Source organism: Nanorana parkeri, unplaced genomic scaffold, assembly GCF_000935625.1.
Source record: "Nanorana parkeri isolate BGI_ZX_2015 unplaced genomic scaffold, ASM93562v1 scaffold203, whole genome shotgun sequence".
Classification (NCBI taxonomy): Eukaryota; Metazoa; Chordata; class Amphibia; order Anura; family Dicroglossidae; genus Nanorana; species Nanorana parkeri.
Genome location: NW_017306471.1, coordinates 1,079,370 through 1,095,616, shown reverse-complemented (window position 1 = coordinate 1,095,616; position 16,247 = coordinate 1,079,370). Strand labels below are relative to the sequence as shown.

Genomic DNA, 16,247 nt, shown 5'->3' with positions numbered 1-16,247 from the left:
GTGAACAGAGTAAGAGTTAGTGTACATCGATGTACCAAGGTCCTAGAATTTAAGACAAGCCGACTGTGATAACTCACCGGAGGAGCATTAGGCAAGTCTTGAACTTGACTGTGTTCTGGAGCAACATTTTGAGGAGGGTAGCAGATCTGCCAATCATCAAAGCCTTGGTAAATTAAGGCAGGAGGGCTGTATGGGTATTGGTGATATTGGTAAGGCGGGCATGCAGGTCCTGTGTGGGGATCTTGATTGTATCTTTCTCCCAAGGCCTGAAAGTTGAACCAGGAAGTCAATAAAAGCAAAACATTACTATTTTCGCAACTTTTACTGAAACAAATCTTTTGCACATTAAAAAAAACCCCCAAACAATATTACAATATAGGGCTATTGTATTCCCAAACATCTCATCTTGGCCTTGTGCTCACAGGCTCTACCTTGTAAAAGAGCAGTGTGTTCATTTCAAAACATGTGCAAAGCTTTCAGCAAGCTTTTGGCAGCTTTACTGAAGCCTTTAAATGATGAGTGTAAGTGTAAACTTTAAGTAAGTTTAAACTTTAAAACATAATTTTTGCCGCTATCTGATATACAAGAAATATTTAGGAGATTTTCCCTTAGAAACCTATGGGAAGTTACATGGCCGATGCACTGAGGATCAGCAATGAAATGAAGGTAGCTTTAAAGGATATGCGTACTTCTTTTTAAAGTGCACATATCCTTTAAGCTTCCTTCAGCTCCAGTTTGAGAATGTGAAAGTGAACCTGTGCTTTACCCATGCAAGGTCCATTTAACTGGCACCCTCCCCAGCTGTACACAGTTAACCTGCTTTAGCCTTCCTGCCCACCAGGAACAAAGACAGAAAGCAGTGTCACGACCTGGAGCTTACACAGGACTAAATACTCTCTCAATACTCTCTCAATACCCCCATGTGACACAGGACTAAATACTCTCTCACTACCCCCATGTGACAGATCTGGGTGCTAGTGCTGTCATGTGGGAAGCAGGGGCATGAGTATTTTGACCCCCCATATGTTGAAGAACTGAATCTTTGCTCACATTGGTCAAACAGAACAGCAGGAAAGTGAAGAACAAGTGTGTCTAACATCCCCAATTGGGAGCTGAAGGGTCCTTCATTATGATGCTATTAAAACAGTACAGTATATTTAAACAATATTCCATCATTTTATATGATTGCATTTAAAGCGTAATGGCAGCCTTGGCTCAATACATGTTCTGCATTCCCTGTGTGAACTGTATTCCAAACCTGCCATTTTCTCAGTACCCTCAGACCAAGAAATAACATACTTCCAGGAATTTTGAAGCCCACTTTCTCTAAAGGACTCTTGAGACATGTAGTTCTGGGAGGCATTCCTACATTGATAGGAAATGACCTCCCAGTATCTGCCCGTGTAAGAATTTAACAAGCTTGGTGATGATATCACAGGGAGTAATAAAAGCCGTTTCTTTCTACAGGAACAAGGTAAAAGAGAAAAATAATGCTAGGACATGCTCTATAGAGGGAGGTTTGTGGATAAATTGGGATAATGGCTAGAAATAAACTTTTAGCCCAGGTATAAGAAAGAAGGGAGCACTGATATCCCACATCACATGACATATCAAGAAGTGTGATTTCTTCATTCTGTACAATGCAGAGGTGAAATCAGCAGAATGGAGTAGGGTGAGTCCACTCCTTTTAGAACAGAACACAATACATAATAATTTTACTTACTTCAAAGGGCCGAGTGGGCAATGTAGATTAGAATGTTAGTATGTGTCCTTTTTTTTACCTCAGAACTTTTATGGTGCATCTATTTCTAAGCTCTGATTTGCATTTTAGGTGTAGTTGAACACAGTGCAAGCAATGTCTATAGATAAATGTACACTGTGTGCTAAACACCAATGTCATGTGATTTTGTTATATATGAATTCAGTTTCCACTTGATTTTAAAAACACTTTGCTTCCTTGCTCATGAAAGCACAAAAAATATATTCCACATTTAAGCTTTGGACAAACACTCTGGCGCACAGCCTCTACTTAACCAAAGCTGAATGGCAATTAATCTCTATTCATCATAGGTGTAATTGCAGCTGAGCCCTGTACTAGTTCATTAATGCAGCCAAGATGACGCAGAGCCGATGACTCACTGACTCCATACTCTGTGTCAATAAATCTTTGTGCAGGGGAGTGTGAGCCCTTACTGTGCTGCTAAGACTGCTAAATGAATCCGATTATGATGGTAAAGGAAAACTAAAGGATCAGTACATTTTAAAAATAAGCTGCCTTATAGAAAAGAACAATAGGAGAATACCTGGGTTATTAAGCATTGGAATTAAAGTATAAATCAGGGCAAAAACAATTATTCAGTACTTTTCTGCAATACATGCCCATTACCTATGTTTTAACCCTTTACAAACATTGCTAGTTCAGAAAAATACCTGTTAATCTGCCAGGAATCCATTGTGTTCCTAAATTTCTGTTTGAGCAGATAACACAATGGCTTTAGCTTAAAGGAGAACTATGAGGTGAGTGCTTTCACTTACCTCATAGTTCTAGCCGACCTGTGACAATGAGACTGTCACAGGTCAGCTCAGTAGATCGGGAGGTGAGCGAACACATACCGGCGTTCGCTCACCTCTCGATCCTGTCACGGCTCTCTGCCGTGACAGGGGAGGGGCTGGATTCCCCGCTCCGATCCGCCAGCGCTGACTGGTGGAACGGACGGGGGAGGGTACAGCTGGCTCTGCTTCTAGATAGGCAGAGCCAGCTGTCAGTCACGCAGCTGGGCGGATCTCGGCATAATTGTCGGGATCCGCTTCAGCTGCGGCGTCTCAGTATACACCGAGCTACAGCTCGCGGTATACTGAGCCTAGGGTGACGGGAGGATGCTAGTTTGTGTCCTCCCGTTACCCTAAGGAGAACTATGGGGAAAAGCCTTAACCCCATAGTTCACCTTTAAGGGCCGGTTTACATCACAGTGTGTTCCAGAGCTTCAGCCTCTGGAACACATTGGGGGTGATTTACTAACCTAAACACACGCACGCACTAGGTGCGTGTGATTTTCACACAGCAAAACGTATTTATCAACCAAAAAGTCTCTAAAAGCATATTTCCACTAATGCCATATATGGAAAAATCATGCACATGATGCATATATAATGCTGCTTCACAGTTTAGACAAAAATGGTTAGCTCATGCATTTACATTCCTGCATTCATCAACGCAAGCAACACAACATAGAGCTAATTTACACAACATCACCTTGCAATTCATGCTTGGCTTTGCACAACACACCTGCTGGGTGTGTACACACTACAAAGGTGTTTAGATTCCACCCATAGATCATGCTGGGAGGGAACACACTACAGAGGTGTATACATGTTCGTGGTGTGTTTATAAGGTTAGTAAATCAACCCCACTGTATCACAACCCGGTTGGCTCCCTGCGTTCAGGGGCAGGACCGGGCATGTCGGTGCATTGAAGTCAATGGCACCGCAGTCACACCCCCTCCCTGCAGTGCGATCGCCCACACCCAAACACATGGCACATCAGTGCCTGCATTCCAGTCCAGTGCAATCTGCAAAATAGTGCATTTTTGCAGATCTCACTGGAACCGAACGCAGGCACCACGCATTCGGGTGATCACACTGCGGGCAACGGCGTGGCTACGGTGCCATTGACTTCAATGCACTGCCATGCCCCTGAACGCAGGGAGCTGGCCGGTTTGCAATACAGTGCGTTCCAGAGGCTGACCGCTCGAAACGCATTGTTTGTGTTGTGAACCAGCCCTCAAGGAAAACCCAGCTAGGGATGTGCTAGGGGTTGGTGCAAACTGAGTTCGCCCAAGCAAAACTGTCAGAGACACATCTTCCTCCCAGCCCAATCAGCTGCAGCCTGGGCTTTCCCTGCCCTGCAGCTACACATAAAAAAAAAAAAAAAGGAGCGAGGAATGCCCTGCCGCAGCTGAGTGGGCCAAGAGGGGAAAGTGTAATTGATAGTTTTGCGCAGGCTAATTGATGCTTAATTACTGTTTTGAGGATAAGTGGCCCACCCTCAGACCCTCCCCCTGACAATGGATTGGCTGCTTTTTAGACTCACTGGACATTGGTTGCCATACTGCCAGTCCATGGCCACCAATCATTTGGTAATTCGTCTACCAAGGAATGGCATTTAATGTACCCTCCTTATAGATGATTGGCCATTTGGACTTGTTTCTTACCTGCTTGCCGTTCGCTCTTTACTCTTTGTATCTAAGTTTCTGATGTAAGTAAGGAGGCTTGTCCTTCAAAACATATGTCATTTTTGTGAATTCTCCTCCTTGCTCCAGGTAGGAGTTTGACTGTGGTGGGATAGGCTTACATTGCTTTTTTTTCCAGTGAATACAGATGCTGGCATTTATCACAAAATCTTCATGCACCAAAAACATCTGTTTCTGTGCTAAGAACAGCAGCTCCAATGTTCAGAGGCCAAAAACCAACATGTAGGAGCCTCAGCAGGGAGGTTTTGAGTGAGCTTTCCCTTCCAAACCCACCAAAATGTCTACTTCTACTCCAGACAGTCCACTTTAAGAGGTGATACAAAACTCAACAAGCTACGAGGATTACCTCCAGTTAGCATTAGTTACTGTATAGGGCACATCCTAGAAAATATTAACGGAGTCACAGAGAAGCTGGGTTTACTACAACAGTAATAAAAATATCCTAGGTCATTCCATGGGGTGTTTCAAAGGACACAAATATGCCAGGTCAGCAGGTACTTGGGTTCGCGGTTTCAAGTCAGTAAAAGGAGGTGAACATTTATTAACTGCTGACACTGCCTATAAGTAATGTTTCCTAGAAGTTAAAAACCTGAACTTTTCAAACAAATGCCACATAATTAAAGATTTAATGCCGTCTTCCTTCATTTTCATGGCACTTCGAGCATTCCTTCTAACCAGTTACTATATTCAAAAATGGTGCAGAAGTTAAAGCCCAACTCCAAGATCCATATTTTCTCCCAAATCCTATCCCTTCCCCTCCTCCCATGGAGGTACCCCAGCATGCTTTTTTTATTTGTAAATTTATACTTACCTTTGCCAAAGTTTTAAGGCCGGTCACATGACTCCACAGGGTCCTCTTCTTTGGAGCACCTTTTGTGCACTTACTCTTGTATGAGACCTCCCTCTGCCCCTATCCTCCCTCCCAGTCTTACACTCACCTGTGCTGCCTGACTGATTGTTAACAAAATCTTGTTGGCCATTCTTCTTATGTACTTCCAAGCCTATAGGCCATAGAAGAGGGATATCTCGCTGGACCAGGGACAGGCAAGTGGTTCTTTCATATAAATTTAAGGCTCAACTTCAGCCATTTTTCTGCCAAAAGAGGGAAAAGGTAAATTCTCCATCATGTTTTTAGTGCCAATTGTGACCCCATTGGGGACATTTTCCCTCACTCCCTGTCCTCCTGACCCTAATAGAAAAAAATGGGGATGTACAGCAGGAAGAAAAAGGTGCAGACAGCAATACACACATACGTTTTAACCCTTCCTCACTCAAATGTGTCTAAGCCCCCATTGTAGAGATTTACCTTCATGTCCTGTGCTGACAGGAAATTAAGGGAAATCTCCCCAACAAGGAAACAAATGGGAATAAAAACCTGAAAGAGGTTCTGAGTCCTGGCCCTCTCCAAAATGAACAAATAGGCAAGAGTTGGGCTTTAAAGTAAACCTGGATACAGTCAGTGAACCGATAGCACTCAAAACCGCTTTCTCCAAGTAGTAGAATAGGGTGCTGCGGCTGTTGACGGCTGGCAACTGTCACGATCAAAGTAAGAAGGGAGACACCGGCACTCCAATTGCAAATCATAAACGTCTGTTTATTGACAGAAATGCAGCATAAATACAATGCAATTGGAGTGTCGGTGTCTCACTTCTTACTTTAAAGTAAACCTGTGGCAAAGATGGACAATGAGAACTAAGCCTTTGATGGAACTTTCATATTTTTACATGCATGCAGTTTTAATTGCTGATGATTGTATCTCATACACAGTTTTGTAAATTGATCCTCTGTAGGTACCTGTGTATCAGAAAGTGTGATCAGCCTCCCTGTGGAACAGTAAAGCACAGATGATGTGCTACTCTGCTCAGCAGACAGCCTGTATATGTAATATATAAATATAATTGCCCCCGATATCCCCACAGGTTTCTTCTATTTACATATCAGCATAAACAATCTACCTGTTGCCTTGTCATGTCACGTGGACCCTCTCTCTCCCTTCGCATATCCTCCTGGCAAGCGCGCAACTGAAAAGAGAGTTATGCAAGATGTTTATACGTAATCTTTTTTAGCCATGTGTCTTCCACCCCCAATATCAAACATTTTCAAAGTGCACCATCACTAAGGTTTCCAATTTAAATGGGAAAAGTTGGGGATATAACAAACAATGCTAAAGGAATGTCATGGCGGTTAGAATGTACAGGAGAGTAGTATGGAGAGTATAATGGCAGGCAGTATGTGCAGGAGAGGAGTACAGAGGGTGTGACAGCAGGCAGTATGTGCAGGAGAGGAGAGTGGTGGGTATACCATAGGGCAGTATGTGCGGAAGAGGAGTACAGAGGGTGTGACAGCAGGCTGTATGTGCAGGAGAGGAAAGTGGTGGGTATACCATAGGGCAGTATGTGCAGGAGAGAAGTATAGAGGGTGTGACAGAAGGCAGTATGTGCAGGAGAGGAGAGTGGTGGGTATACCATAGGGCAGTATGTGCAGAAGAGAAGTACAGAGGGTGTGACAGAAGGCAGTATGTGCAGGAGATGAGAGTGGAGGGTATACCATAGGGCAGTCTGTGCGGGAGAGGAGTACAGAGGGTGTGACAGCAGGCAGTATGTGCAGGAGAGGAGAGTGGTGGGTATACCATAGGGCAGTATGTGCAGGAGAGGAGTACAGAGGGTGTGACAGAAGGCAGTATGTGCAGAAGAGGAGAGTGGTGGGTATACCATAAGGCAGTGTGTGCAGGAGAGGAGAGTAGTGGGTATACCATAGGGCAGTATGTGCAGGAGAGGAGAGTGGTGGGTATACCATAGGGCAGTATGTGCAGGAGAGGAGATTGGTGGGTATAACATAGGGCAGTATGTGCAGGAGAGGAGTGCAGAAGGTATGATAGCAAGCAGTATATACAGAAGAGGATTGTGGAGCTTAACAGCCTGGGGACTGAGCACTGTGGAGAGAAAACCCATAAGCTAAGGAATGGGTGTTGAGGAGCTATTAGATATGCACAACATGGGAATGGGCGCTAGGGAGTAGATGCACCTGGGTGAAGTTGGGCACTAAGGGGTTAATGCTTTGAATGTTGAAGACAGGTTACTGATAGGCTAATGCACATACACTGGTCACTGATGGTCTAATGCCCGTACTCTGCTGGTGTAAATTGGAGCAGACAGAATCTAGAGCAGTTGCCCATGCCAACCAATCAGCTTCTTTTTTTTTTCATTTTCAAAGCTTAACTGAACAAACTGAAGAGAGAAGCTGATTGGTTGCCATGGGCAACTGCTCCAGATTCTGTCTGCTCCCGTTTTCATGCATTCCACCCACTGTTTGGGTTTTCAGTGCAACAGAGACAGTGTTGCCAGATCAAACCCATTGGATTTGCCCAGAGTAAGAAACCCATTGGATTTCTGGCACATCAAGTATTGGTCTGTACTTGTAGTGCCTTGTTTTTAAAGAGACAAAGAGGGATTTCCTGATTGAAGGATATCGGGCAGAAGGCTGATGGCAACTCATTAAGAACCAGCTGCATTTCACTCTATATGCTCTGTGCTATATGTTTAAGAATTTAGAAAGGGCAGTTGATGCCACAGGGGAGTTTTTTGAGAGGCACGTACATCTAATTGATCAGTATAGGTGGACTAACCCTTTAAATGGTATAAGTGCTTCAGGTGTCTGCTAACTGAATAAACTGTATTTGGCTTGTAGCTATATAGATCACCTGGGCTTTTGCCTGAGCCAGTTGTGCTTGAAGATGTTCCAGCTGTCTCTTCAGCTCCTCCTTTTCCTCATTCATACGTTCCCGGTCACTGCGCTCCCTCTTGAAGTCTTCCTCAAAGATGGTCACCTGGACACAAAAAGTGAATGTAAGAACTGAGGACACTGCTGAGATTTATTGCCTATATGTTGCTAATGCAGGTTAGAAGATGTAAGAAGTAAATGTGACCCTTGTATTTAATGTTGCAAATAGTATGTAAGAGATACGTGCATATGTCAGCATGAGATTACGTACATAGAGTATGTGTATGAGGAACACATAGTACTAAGGGGTCCATTAAATAGCAACAGTTTGGCCTTACTGCGGAAAAATGAATACACAAAAAAACGTCTGCACTTTTATAAAGCACCCTGCTGGGTTCGGGATTCTAAAGAAAAGAATGAGAGCTGAAATAAAAATGCCGGAAGAAGGGCCCGGTCATGTCAAACTCATCACGGTGCACTACATGGGACACTGCAGACTCTACACTATGACCTGCATTTTATGAATAGGCTGGGGTCACATTGTGCGTAACCGAGTGGAACATAATGGAGAACAGATAGGGGTACCCACTCTCCAGTGAAAAATGGGCTTGTTTTGGTGCAGTTCTTTAGGGAGCATGAGACTATCAACCTTAGCCCATTTCTCCCCAAGAGCTTACACCTTTCTTGAAATACAAATCTATGAGGCGGCTGACCCACTGAATGCAATTCACTCACAGTGTGGCTTCCAATGGAGACTACATGTGGCCTTTTTAACCCCTTTAGGAAATCCACCCTGAGAAATGCCATGAAGCCTCGCTGGACTACATACATGAACACAGGAAGTGGCTGCATTGATGCTGCATGAGTATAGCAGCACCAATGTCCAACAAAAGGATGAAAAGGGTACAAACAAGTATTACAAAAAAAAATTGTCACTTGTTTTTGATAATTAGTGCTAGCACAGAAGAAAAAAAAATCAGTGTTGGCAAACTCAATTTTATTAAGTTATGGCTTGTGTCTGAGTCATTATAGCATCTATTCTGCCATTTGCCAACTCTACATAAAAGCATTAATTGATAAGATTATTTACATCATATAAACAACTGTATAAAAAAATGAAAAGACCATGAAATCCTTGTGAAGCTTAGCAAATACACAAATATAACATTCCAATTGTTGTTCTGATTAAAGGTCCACATTCAGAAACAGGAAGATGATCTACTTAAGTACAAAACAATATTTGTGTAGTATGTCAGTGAGGATATTATTTAAGACCTCTCAGTGCTATCTACAGATATCAGATTCCTCAATCCTTTTAGTCCTTTTGGATTATTTACTTTTACAATGAACACATGCCTCTCTTGTAATAAGAGAGCTTTCCATATTCCATGACGTGTTCTTCGTGTGGCTGCATAATGGTATATAGAAGGGGGATGGGTGAAGGGTGTAGACCTATGGAGTGTGTCATATGACTGTGTTATGGTATAGAGAAAGGGATGGAGTTCATCTTCTGAATATTTGTACATTCCAGCTGTTGAGGATGTAAAGTGCTGTAATTCCGGCTTGCTTTGTTAACTAAGTTACTAAGTGGTTGGACTGGCTCTTTACTAGTAACTCTACAACTGGGAATGTCATTAATAGTTAATCCTTTGTGTCATAAACGGTTATAGGTCATGCCAAGTTATATTACATAACTATGCCTTGCCATCTTTGCCAAGGTGACCCTGTGCCTCTTAATCCTAATGGACTAAAAGGATTGAGGAATCATTTACTTTTACAATGAACACACACATTTCATTGTAAAAAGGGAAAAAAATATCTTAAAACGAAGTTTATTGTATTGGCTGAAAAAAAATGGGCTAGCAACATGGAGAATGTGGACAGGGGACCCACTGAAGAATCACCATGTTGCAAAATAATTACCTTTTCTAATGTTAACTTTGACTTATGGAGGTCTACAACACCCCCTGCCTTGAATGCGGACATGTTCATTTAAATAAGCAGGAGGGATTAAAGCAGATGTAAAACCAACTGGATGAAACTTTGGGGGGTATATTAAAAAATCTTACACCCAACCATTCACATGGCATTCTCAGCACTAGATGGCGCTAAGGAGCATAGGAATTTCCTACGCTCCTTGGCTCCATCTAGTGGAGGGAATGCTGTATAAATGACGTTTGCCTAGTGAGGGGCTCAAAATTAAAATGGGGGCGAGTGGAAATTTGGGTCTCCAAATACCGTTCCGTGGACCAACTCCGGCCTGCGAGCCTGTACTATGTGGCCCACAGCCAGCTGACATGTCAGGCACGCGATCGCAGATCGCGTACCTGACTTACGGGAGCAGCTCCACGGTCTGCATCTGTATCAGATGCAGACCGCAGAGCTGCTCCTGTCAGCTTCGGCTTCCTTCTCCGACAGTTCTGAGCTCCGGCCGAAAGAAAGGATGCATTAGTGAGGTCTGCAGAAACAAATTTCTATAGTTTTTAGTAAACAAAAAACTGGCCAAGACTGAGATCGCTCAAAAAAAAAATTGTGAGCATGACTAACGATGAAAATATTTGGAGTAAACACATCAGTCAATATCAAACAGAACACAGTTCCCTGGCCAGACTGACCATTTCAGCCTGTAGATGCTGGAAGATTACAGGGCCTGAAGAGCAGCAGATGCGACTCTAAGCCGTCATGAATCATCAAGTCACAATCAATCAATTGGAAGTTTCATTGGAAGTTTTGGCAAAAAACTGAAGCTAAAAAATTCCCATTCATTTTTGAATACATATTTGCATGACATTCATACCAGAATTTTGTACAAGTTGCTGTTTTGTGAAGTATGCAATGTAAAATATGCGCTAAAGTTTAAGTGTTCAGATACCAAGTACCGTACTCGGTACAAGTAAATGTACAGATACTTTTCCAGCTCCAAGACTAGACTGGAGAAAAATTCAAATGTTAGGAGGCAGCTGTCATTTGTAAGGAGCACACGGAGCTCCTGGGATTTGTACATCCCTGTTTTATTGTATGATTTTTTAATAAATGTATATAAGTAATGCACCGTTACAATTTTTTCAAGTACAAATACTGATACTTGTCCAAGTACTCACAGATACAAGTACTGATACATTTTTGTTTAGTGTCATGTAACAGTTTTTCTAAAACAACACAGACTAATGATTTCAGGACAGTGGTGGAGCACTAGAGCCAGGTCCTAGCTGCAACCGCTGCAACCCTGGCAGTTCTCATGAAAATGCCAAGTATCCGCACTGGTATCTGAACATCCCTAATTAAAAGTGTAACTGTGGCCAAGCAATAGACATTCAATTGTGTTTTTTTAATGTGGCCAGAGTTGGGCTTTAGGCAACAAGAGACGACAGATCGACCCGAAAATAATGATATTGTAAGCTGAATGTTGATGATTCCATTCCAGAGACATATGCAGCTATAGAAAAAACACACAGTGTTGGGGGTTCCACTGATTTAATCTATTTGTATAAGTACCTGTTGCTTGAGAAGGTCATTCTGGGTTAGGAGTTCCTGGCGTTGCAGAAACCAAGTGTCCTCTGCAGAGGCAGTGATTGAGGGAGAATGAGAAGCCAACTCACGAAGTTTCAGAGCTTCCTCCAGGGCCTACAAACAACATAAAAGATTTCAGAACATTCATCAGCTGTCGTTGCACTAGGAGTTAATCGGGTTTATCCAATGAGCAGGACAAAGAACAATTAAAATTAAAACTTTGCAGAATTCATCAACCCCCAAGCAAAATAATTCATAATTCATCAACGCTTTCCAAGCTAAAATAATCTTTCACTAATCACACTAAACGGATATTAGATTAGTTGCTATGGGGGACTGCTCTATGTCCTGAATTATTGACTAAGATTGAACATGATATTTAGGCATGTTTCATAAGAATATATTGGGCAGATATTGTGTTCAAAAATTGTGCATGGGCTGCCTTAACGCAACGCATGGTAACACATGAAATGCCGCACATCAACAAGTGTGCAATAAGGTACCACTGTCCAACAGACAAGTCTGAATGGGCTATTAGTATCTATTGTCAGTTTACTTTATTCAGTCGGCTGATCTCCCGCTCATGGTACTCTCGTTGCTTGCTGGTGGAGCTCAGCTGGTCATGGAGAAACTTATTCTTTTGCTTCAGATCTCTTATGTCAGACTCCAGCTTCTGGATTTGTGCCTGTGAAAAGAAAAAAACAGTATGTTCACATTATTGCATAAAAGAAAATAATAATACCATTCACACACTGCGGTCAGGACATCATTTCCCAACTTTCTTCAGGTACAGGGAGTGATTTGTATTTTAATGACTTGATCTAAATAAATGAATGGTACTTCGGTTTTGGAAGTTCCATGTGGTTAGTCTGCACTCCACAAACCTCCTCTGAATTAGCTTCTGTTTAGATGGGATCAGTAGAATCGACAGACATAGTTGTGCTTGGTAAAACTCCTGGTCATGCAGGTATATATGGCTCTGCACTCATAATGCAAATATGTAACAGATGCAAGCACTGGTTGTGAACACCAAGCACAAATGTCACTGCAAATGAATCTGTCAGGTACACGGTGATGGAGTATCACTCCTGCTGGTGCCACATTTTCATAAATAAATAGACTTCTACATTACAGAAATAAATAGAGGAACGTATCTCATTTTGAATTAGCTATGTTTCCCCCAGTGAGGAACTTACTAAATTTATGATAATCATGAAATTCATTTTGATGCGTTGTATCTTACCTCTTTCTCCTCCAATTTGTCCCTAGCAAGAAGGAGCTTGCGGTCAAAATCTCTCTGCTTGCGGTCTCTTTCTGCTTCCTGTTCACTCTCATTCTTGGTGGCCTGAGACAACTTCTGACGCAGGGATGTGATCTGTGCAGACCAATATAAGAATGATATAGTGAGAATAAGACACTATTCTTTTTAAGAACTTGCCCAAATTTAAAAAAAACAAACTCCCAGCCTATATTAAATATATGGAAATAAGAATAACTGTCAATAACAATTATATACCCAAGTCATCTGTCTTTAGTTTCTCAGACCTATGTAAGGTGTTTGTCAGCACAGCAAGGTGCAGGTCACATTATAGCTATTCTAATACATCAAAGTGCCCCTCATAGGAATCCCTACTGTTTCACATTAGCTATATATACTCAGTCCCTTCTTGCCATAGCATTCTGTATTATACTCTCTCATTGGTATCCAACCCCTATTCCAGCCATTCTCAGTCAGGGTTCCGCCAGAGTTTTCTAGGGAGTCCTTGCGTAGCTGTATGGCTGACCTCCCATCTGATGTTGACTGCATAGTTCCAGGGTTATCACCACTTGGCAGAGGCAGCAACATGATGCCAATAATCTTTCTGGCTGTCTGTAAGGTTTGCATTCCGATTACCACTTTAAGTTGCATTCTTCCTACTTACCCCAAATAAAATAGGACATTCTTTCCACTGACCTCCAATGTAAGAGGCATTCAGCCTTTAACTGAACATAGATATGAGGGGAGACCTTTCTTGCTGAACATAATGTAAGGAGTCAATTTTATACTGACCACCAATGTAAGTGGACCCTTGTCTGAATGCCAATGTAAGGAGGGGTCCATTTGAGCTTCTTTTCACGCCATTTTGGTAATTTATGATTATGATGATGAGTTATTACTGCAAAGTATTTTATCATGTAGAGCAGGGGGTTGTTAAAAAATGATCCACCTTGGGTGTCGCATACTCTAGGTATGCCCCTTTTTTCTTTTATGTATTACAATATCTGGAACATACTGGTTTTGCTATTGTACCGTGAGTAGTATATATTATTCTTAGCAGGGGTTCCCTGAGACCTAAAAAATAATTCAAGGGTACCTCCTGGGTAAAAATATAGAGAAAGGCTGCCCTACTCTATAGGAGCCATGGTTTACATACACTGCTGGGAATAACTGGCTCTAAAGTATTAGGCTGTATCTATGCTGTACAGCAGTAATTCAACTCTGGACCCAAATGTATTATTCTGAGTAAAATTATGTTACATTACCTCCCTACAGATGAATTACCCTTTGCTTTACATAGCTCACAACAACATAACTAGAAACAATATGTTACCTTCTCTTCATATTGCATCTTCATAGAGCGGAACTGCTGATCCCATTGCTTATTTACTTCCAGGAGCTGTAAGAAAACATTTATCAAGTAAGCCTACATCTTTAGATTACATCTAGCTGATTGAGGATAAAATCCAGGCATAAACTCAGGTCATTCATCAGATGAGATGACGCAGCGAGCTCCGCTTTCCAAGCTAACAAAAATTGCAGTGTAAGTTGAATCTTCCCTGAAACTAATACAGATGTGGTGATCACAGCACAGGCTGCCCAAACCACAATTGTTCTTCATTGCTTCAATATGTTTGTAAAATATCACCTCAGTAGTAGTCCATGTCCAAAATATGTTTGAGGATTAATTTTACTAGAACACACACTTTTAACTTTCATAAAATTATTCTTTAAATGACTACCCCACCACAAGGTTTTATGGTCACCCGTTTACGATCCTGGCAGATCCACGTTCTTTAGTTCACAGGGTACTGCACATCTGCTGCTGAAAACTCTCCTGTCCCATACTAAGCCTTCCGAGCATGAGCAGACAAATCCCATTCATTCCTATGGAGAGGTTGTCTATCACTGGGTCAAATGATAGACGGCCTCTCCATAGAAATGAATGAGATTTTGTCTGCAAGTGGGATAAGACTTTGGGACTGGCCAAAAGAGTTTCCAGGGGCAGCTGTGTTCTCCATGGGTCACATGTGTATACAATGTGTAAATCTGCAAGGATTCTCAACAGGTGAAAAAAAAGGCACTGGGGCCGGGGGAACATTTTAAGGATAATTGTATAAAGCTGGCTACCCAATGAGCTTGTTTCAGCTGTCAGCCACCTCCCACACGACGTTCCTTTTGAAAAATAGAAGACAGGTGGAAAATTGTGGGGCGAACAGCACCCACATCCACTCACTCAGATACAGGCACTGTTCAGATATTACAATAGACTCTCAGATTACAATAGCTGCAGCGCGAGATTTCTTCATCCGCACTGTTTAGCATGGATAGAGGAAGCTGTTAGACTTTTTTCATTCAGCCTGAAAACTGAAAAAAAAACCTACTAATGTGTACCTAGCTTTATCCTTTAAGAGTTTCGCAGCCACCAGGGCACTATAGCGTGGGTGGGGAAAAGGGCAATGCCATACATGCAACTTTGTAGCAGAGATTTGTAGTGGCTACAGATCTTTTTGCTTTTTTCAGTAGTTGCTATGAAGCTACAATTTGTTACCAGCTAAGGGCCAACAGCAGCTGCAGTGGACAACATGATCAGCTACTGTAGTTGACAAATTTGTAGCTTGATCCAAAAGCTGCAGAAAATCAACCGTTTAGGCCTCATTCACACACAACGCAAGAGCAAAATTGTACATTGTGTATATACGTGTACATGCTCGTATAATGCGCGTGTATACGAGCGTATGTGTGTATATGCGTGCACTCCCTTTTAGATTGTAAGCCCTCAGGGGCAGTGCTCTCTTTACCATCTTGTCTTGAATTGTATTATGATTGTAAAGTCTTCCTTATATTGTAAAGCGCTGCACAAACTGTTGGCGCTATATAAATCCCGTATAATAATTTGCAATCCCACAATGCATCATTCGTAATAGAAATGTTAATGAACTGTACGCGCGTACGTGAGTATATGCGCGCAAACACGCAGAATACGCTGCCCGGACGCATCTCGGTTCCATTCTGTCTTAGCTCAATTTTACGCTACGCAAATATACGGCTCCATACGCAGCTAAGAATGAGGCCTTAGTGAGCATCTGAAATCGCTGAAACACAAAACTTCTCACTGGCTACACTCCAGTTCTTCCAATCAACATGCATAGTCCTTGCTGGTAGGACAAGACCGTAATGTACAACAACTAGAGTATGAAGCAGAAACAGAAATGTATTTTCTCTGTACTCTCACCTCTGTCCTCTGATGTTCCAGAATTTTCACCTTCTTTACCAATGCTCCGTTTTGGTCTTTATTTGTTGACTTTTCAAGTAATTTGGCTGCCTGAAAGAAAGACCTGCAGTTTTTAATCTGAAGACATGTCAAGCATTTTACCACAGGAAGTGACGTATACAGTTTTGAATCGATATTATTTATGATTAGTATAGGGCAGTTAGGGGCAGTTGTAATAGATGTACAAGTGACCCCTTACAAGTTCACACAGCAAACATGCAATAATATTACATTT

At 42.1% G+C, this 16,247-nt stretch overlaps 1 protein-coding gene across 1 annotated transcript in view; it reads right to left on the bottom strand.

Moving 5' to 3' along the window:
• Positions 1–16,247, bottom strand: part of TNIP1 (TNFAIP3 interacting protein 1) — a 45,422-nt gene that overhangs the window by 1,645 nt on the left and 27,530 nt on the right. Inside the window, exons 8-15 of the mRNA XM_018555578.1 lie at positions 15,974–16,063; positions 14,072–14,137; positions 12,724–12,855; positions 12,037–12,165; positions 11,466–11,594; positions 7,951–8,076; positions 6,206–6,271; positions 78–266 (exon numbers count right to left, since the gene is read on the bottom strand). Of these exons, the coding sequence (XP_018411080.1) occupies positions 78–266; positions 6,206–6,271; positions 7,951–8,076; positions 11,466–11,594; positions 12,037–12,165; positions 12,724–12,855; positions 14,072–14,137; positions 15,974–16,063 (927 nt within the window). The remainder of the gene's footprint in view (positions 1–77; positions 267–6,205; positions 6,272–7,950; positions 8,077–11,465; positions 11,595–12,036; positions 12,166–12,723; positions 12,856–14,071; positions 14,138–15,973; positions 16,064–16,247) is intronic.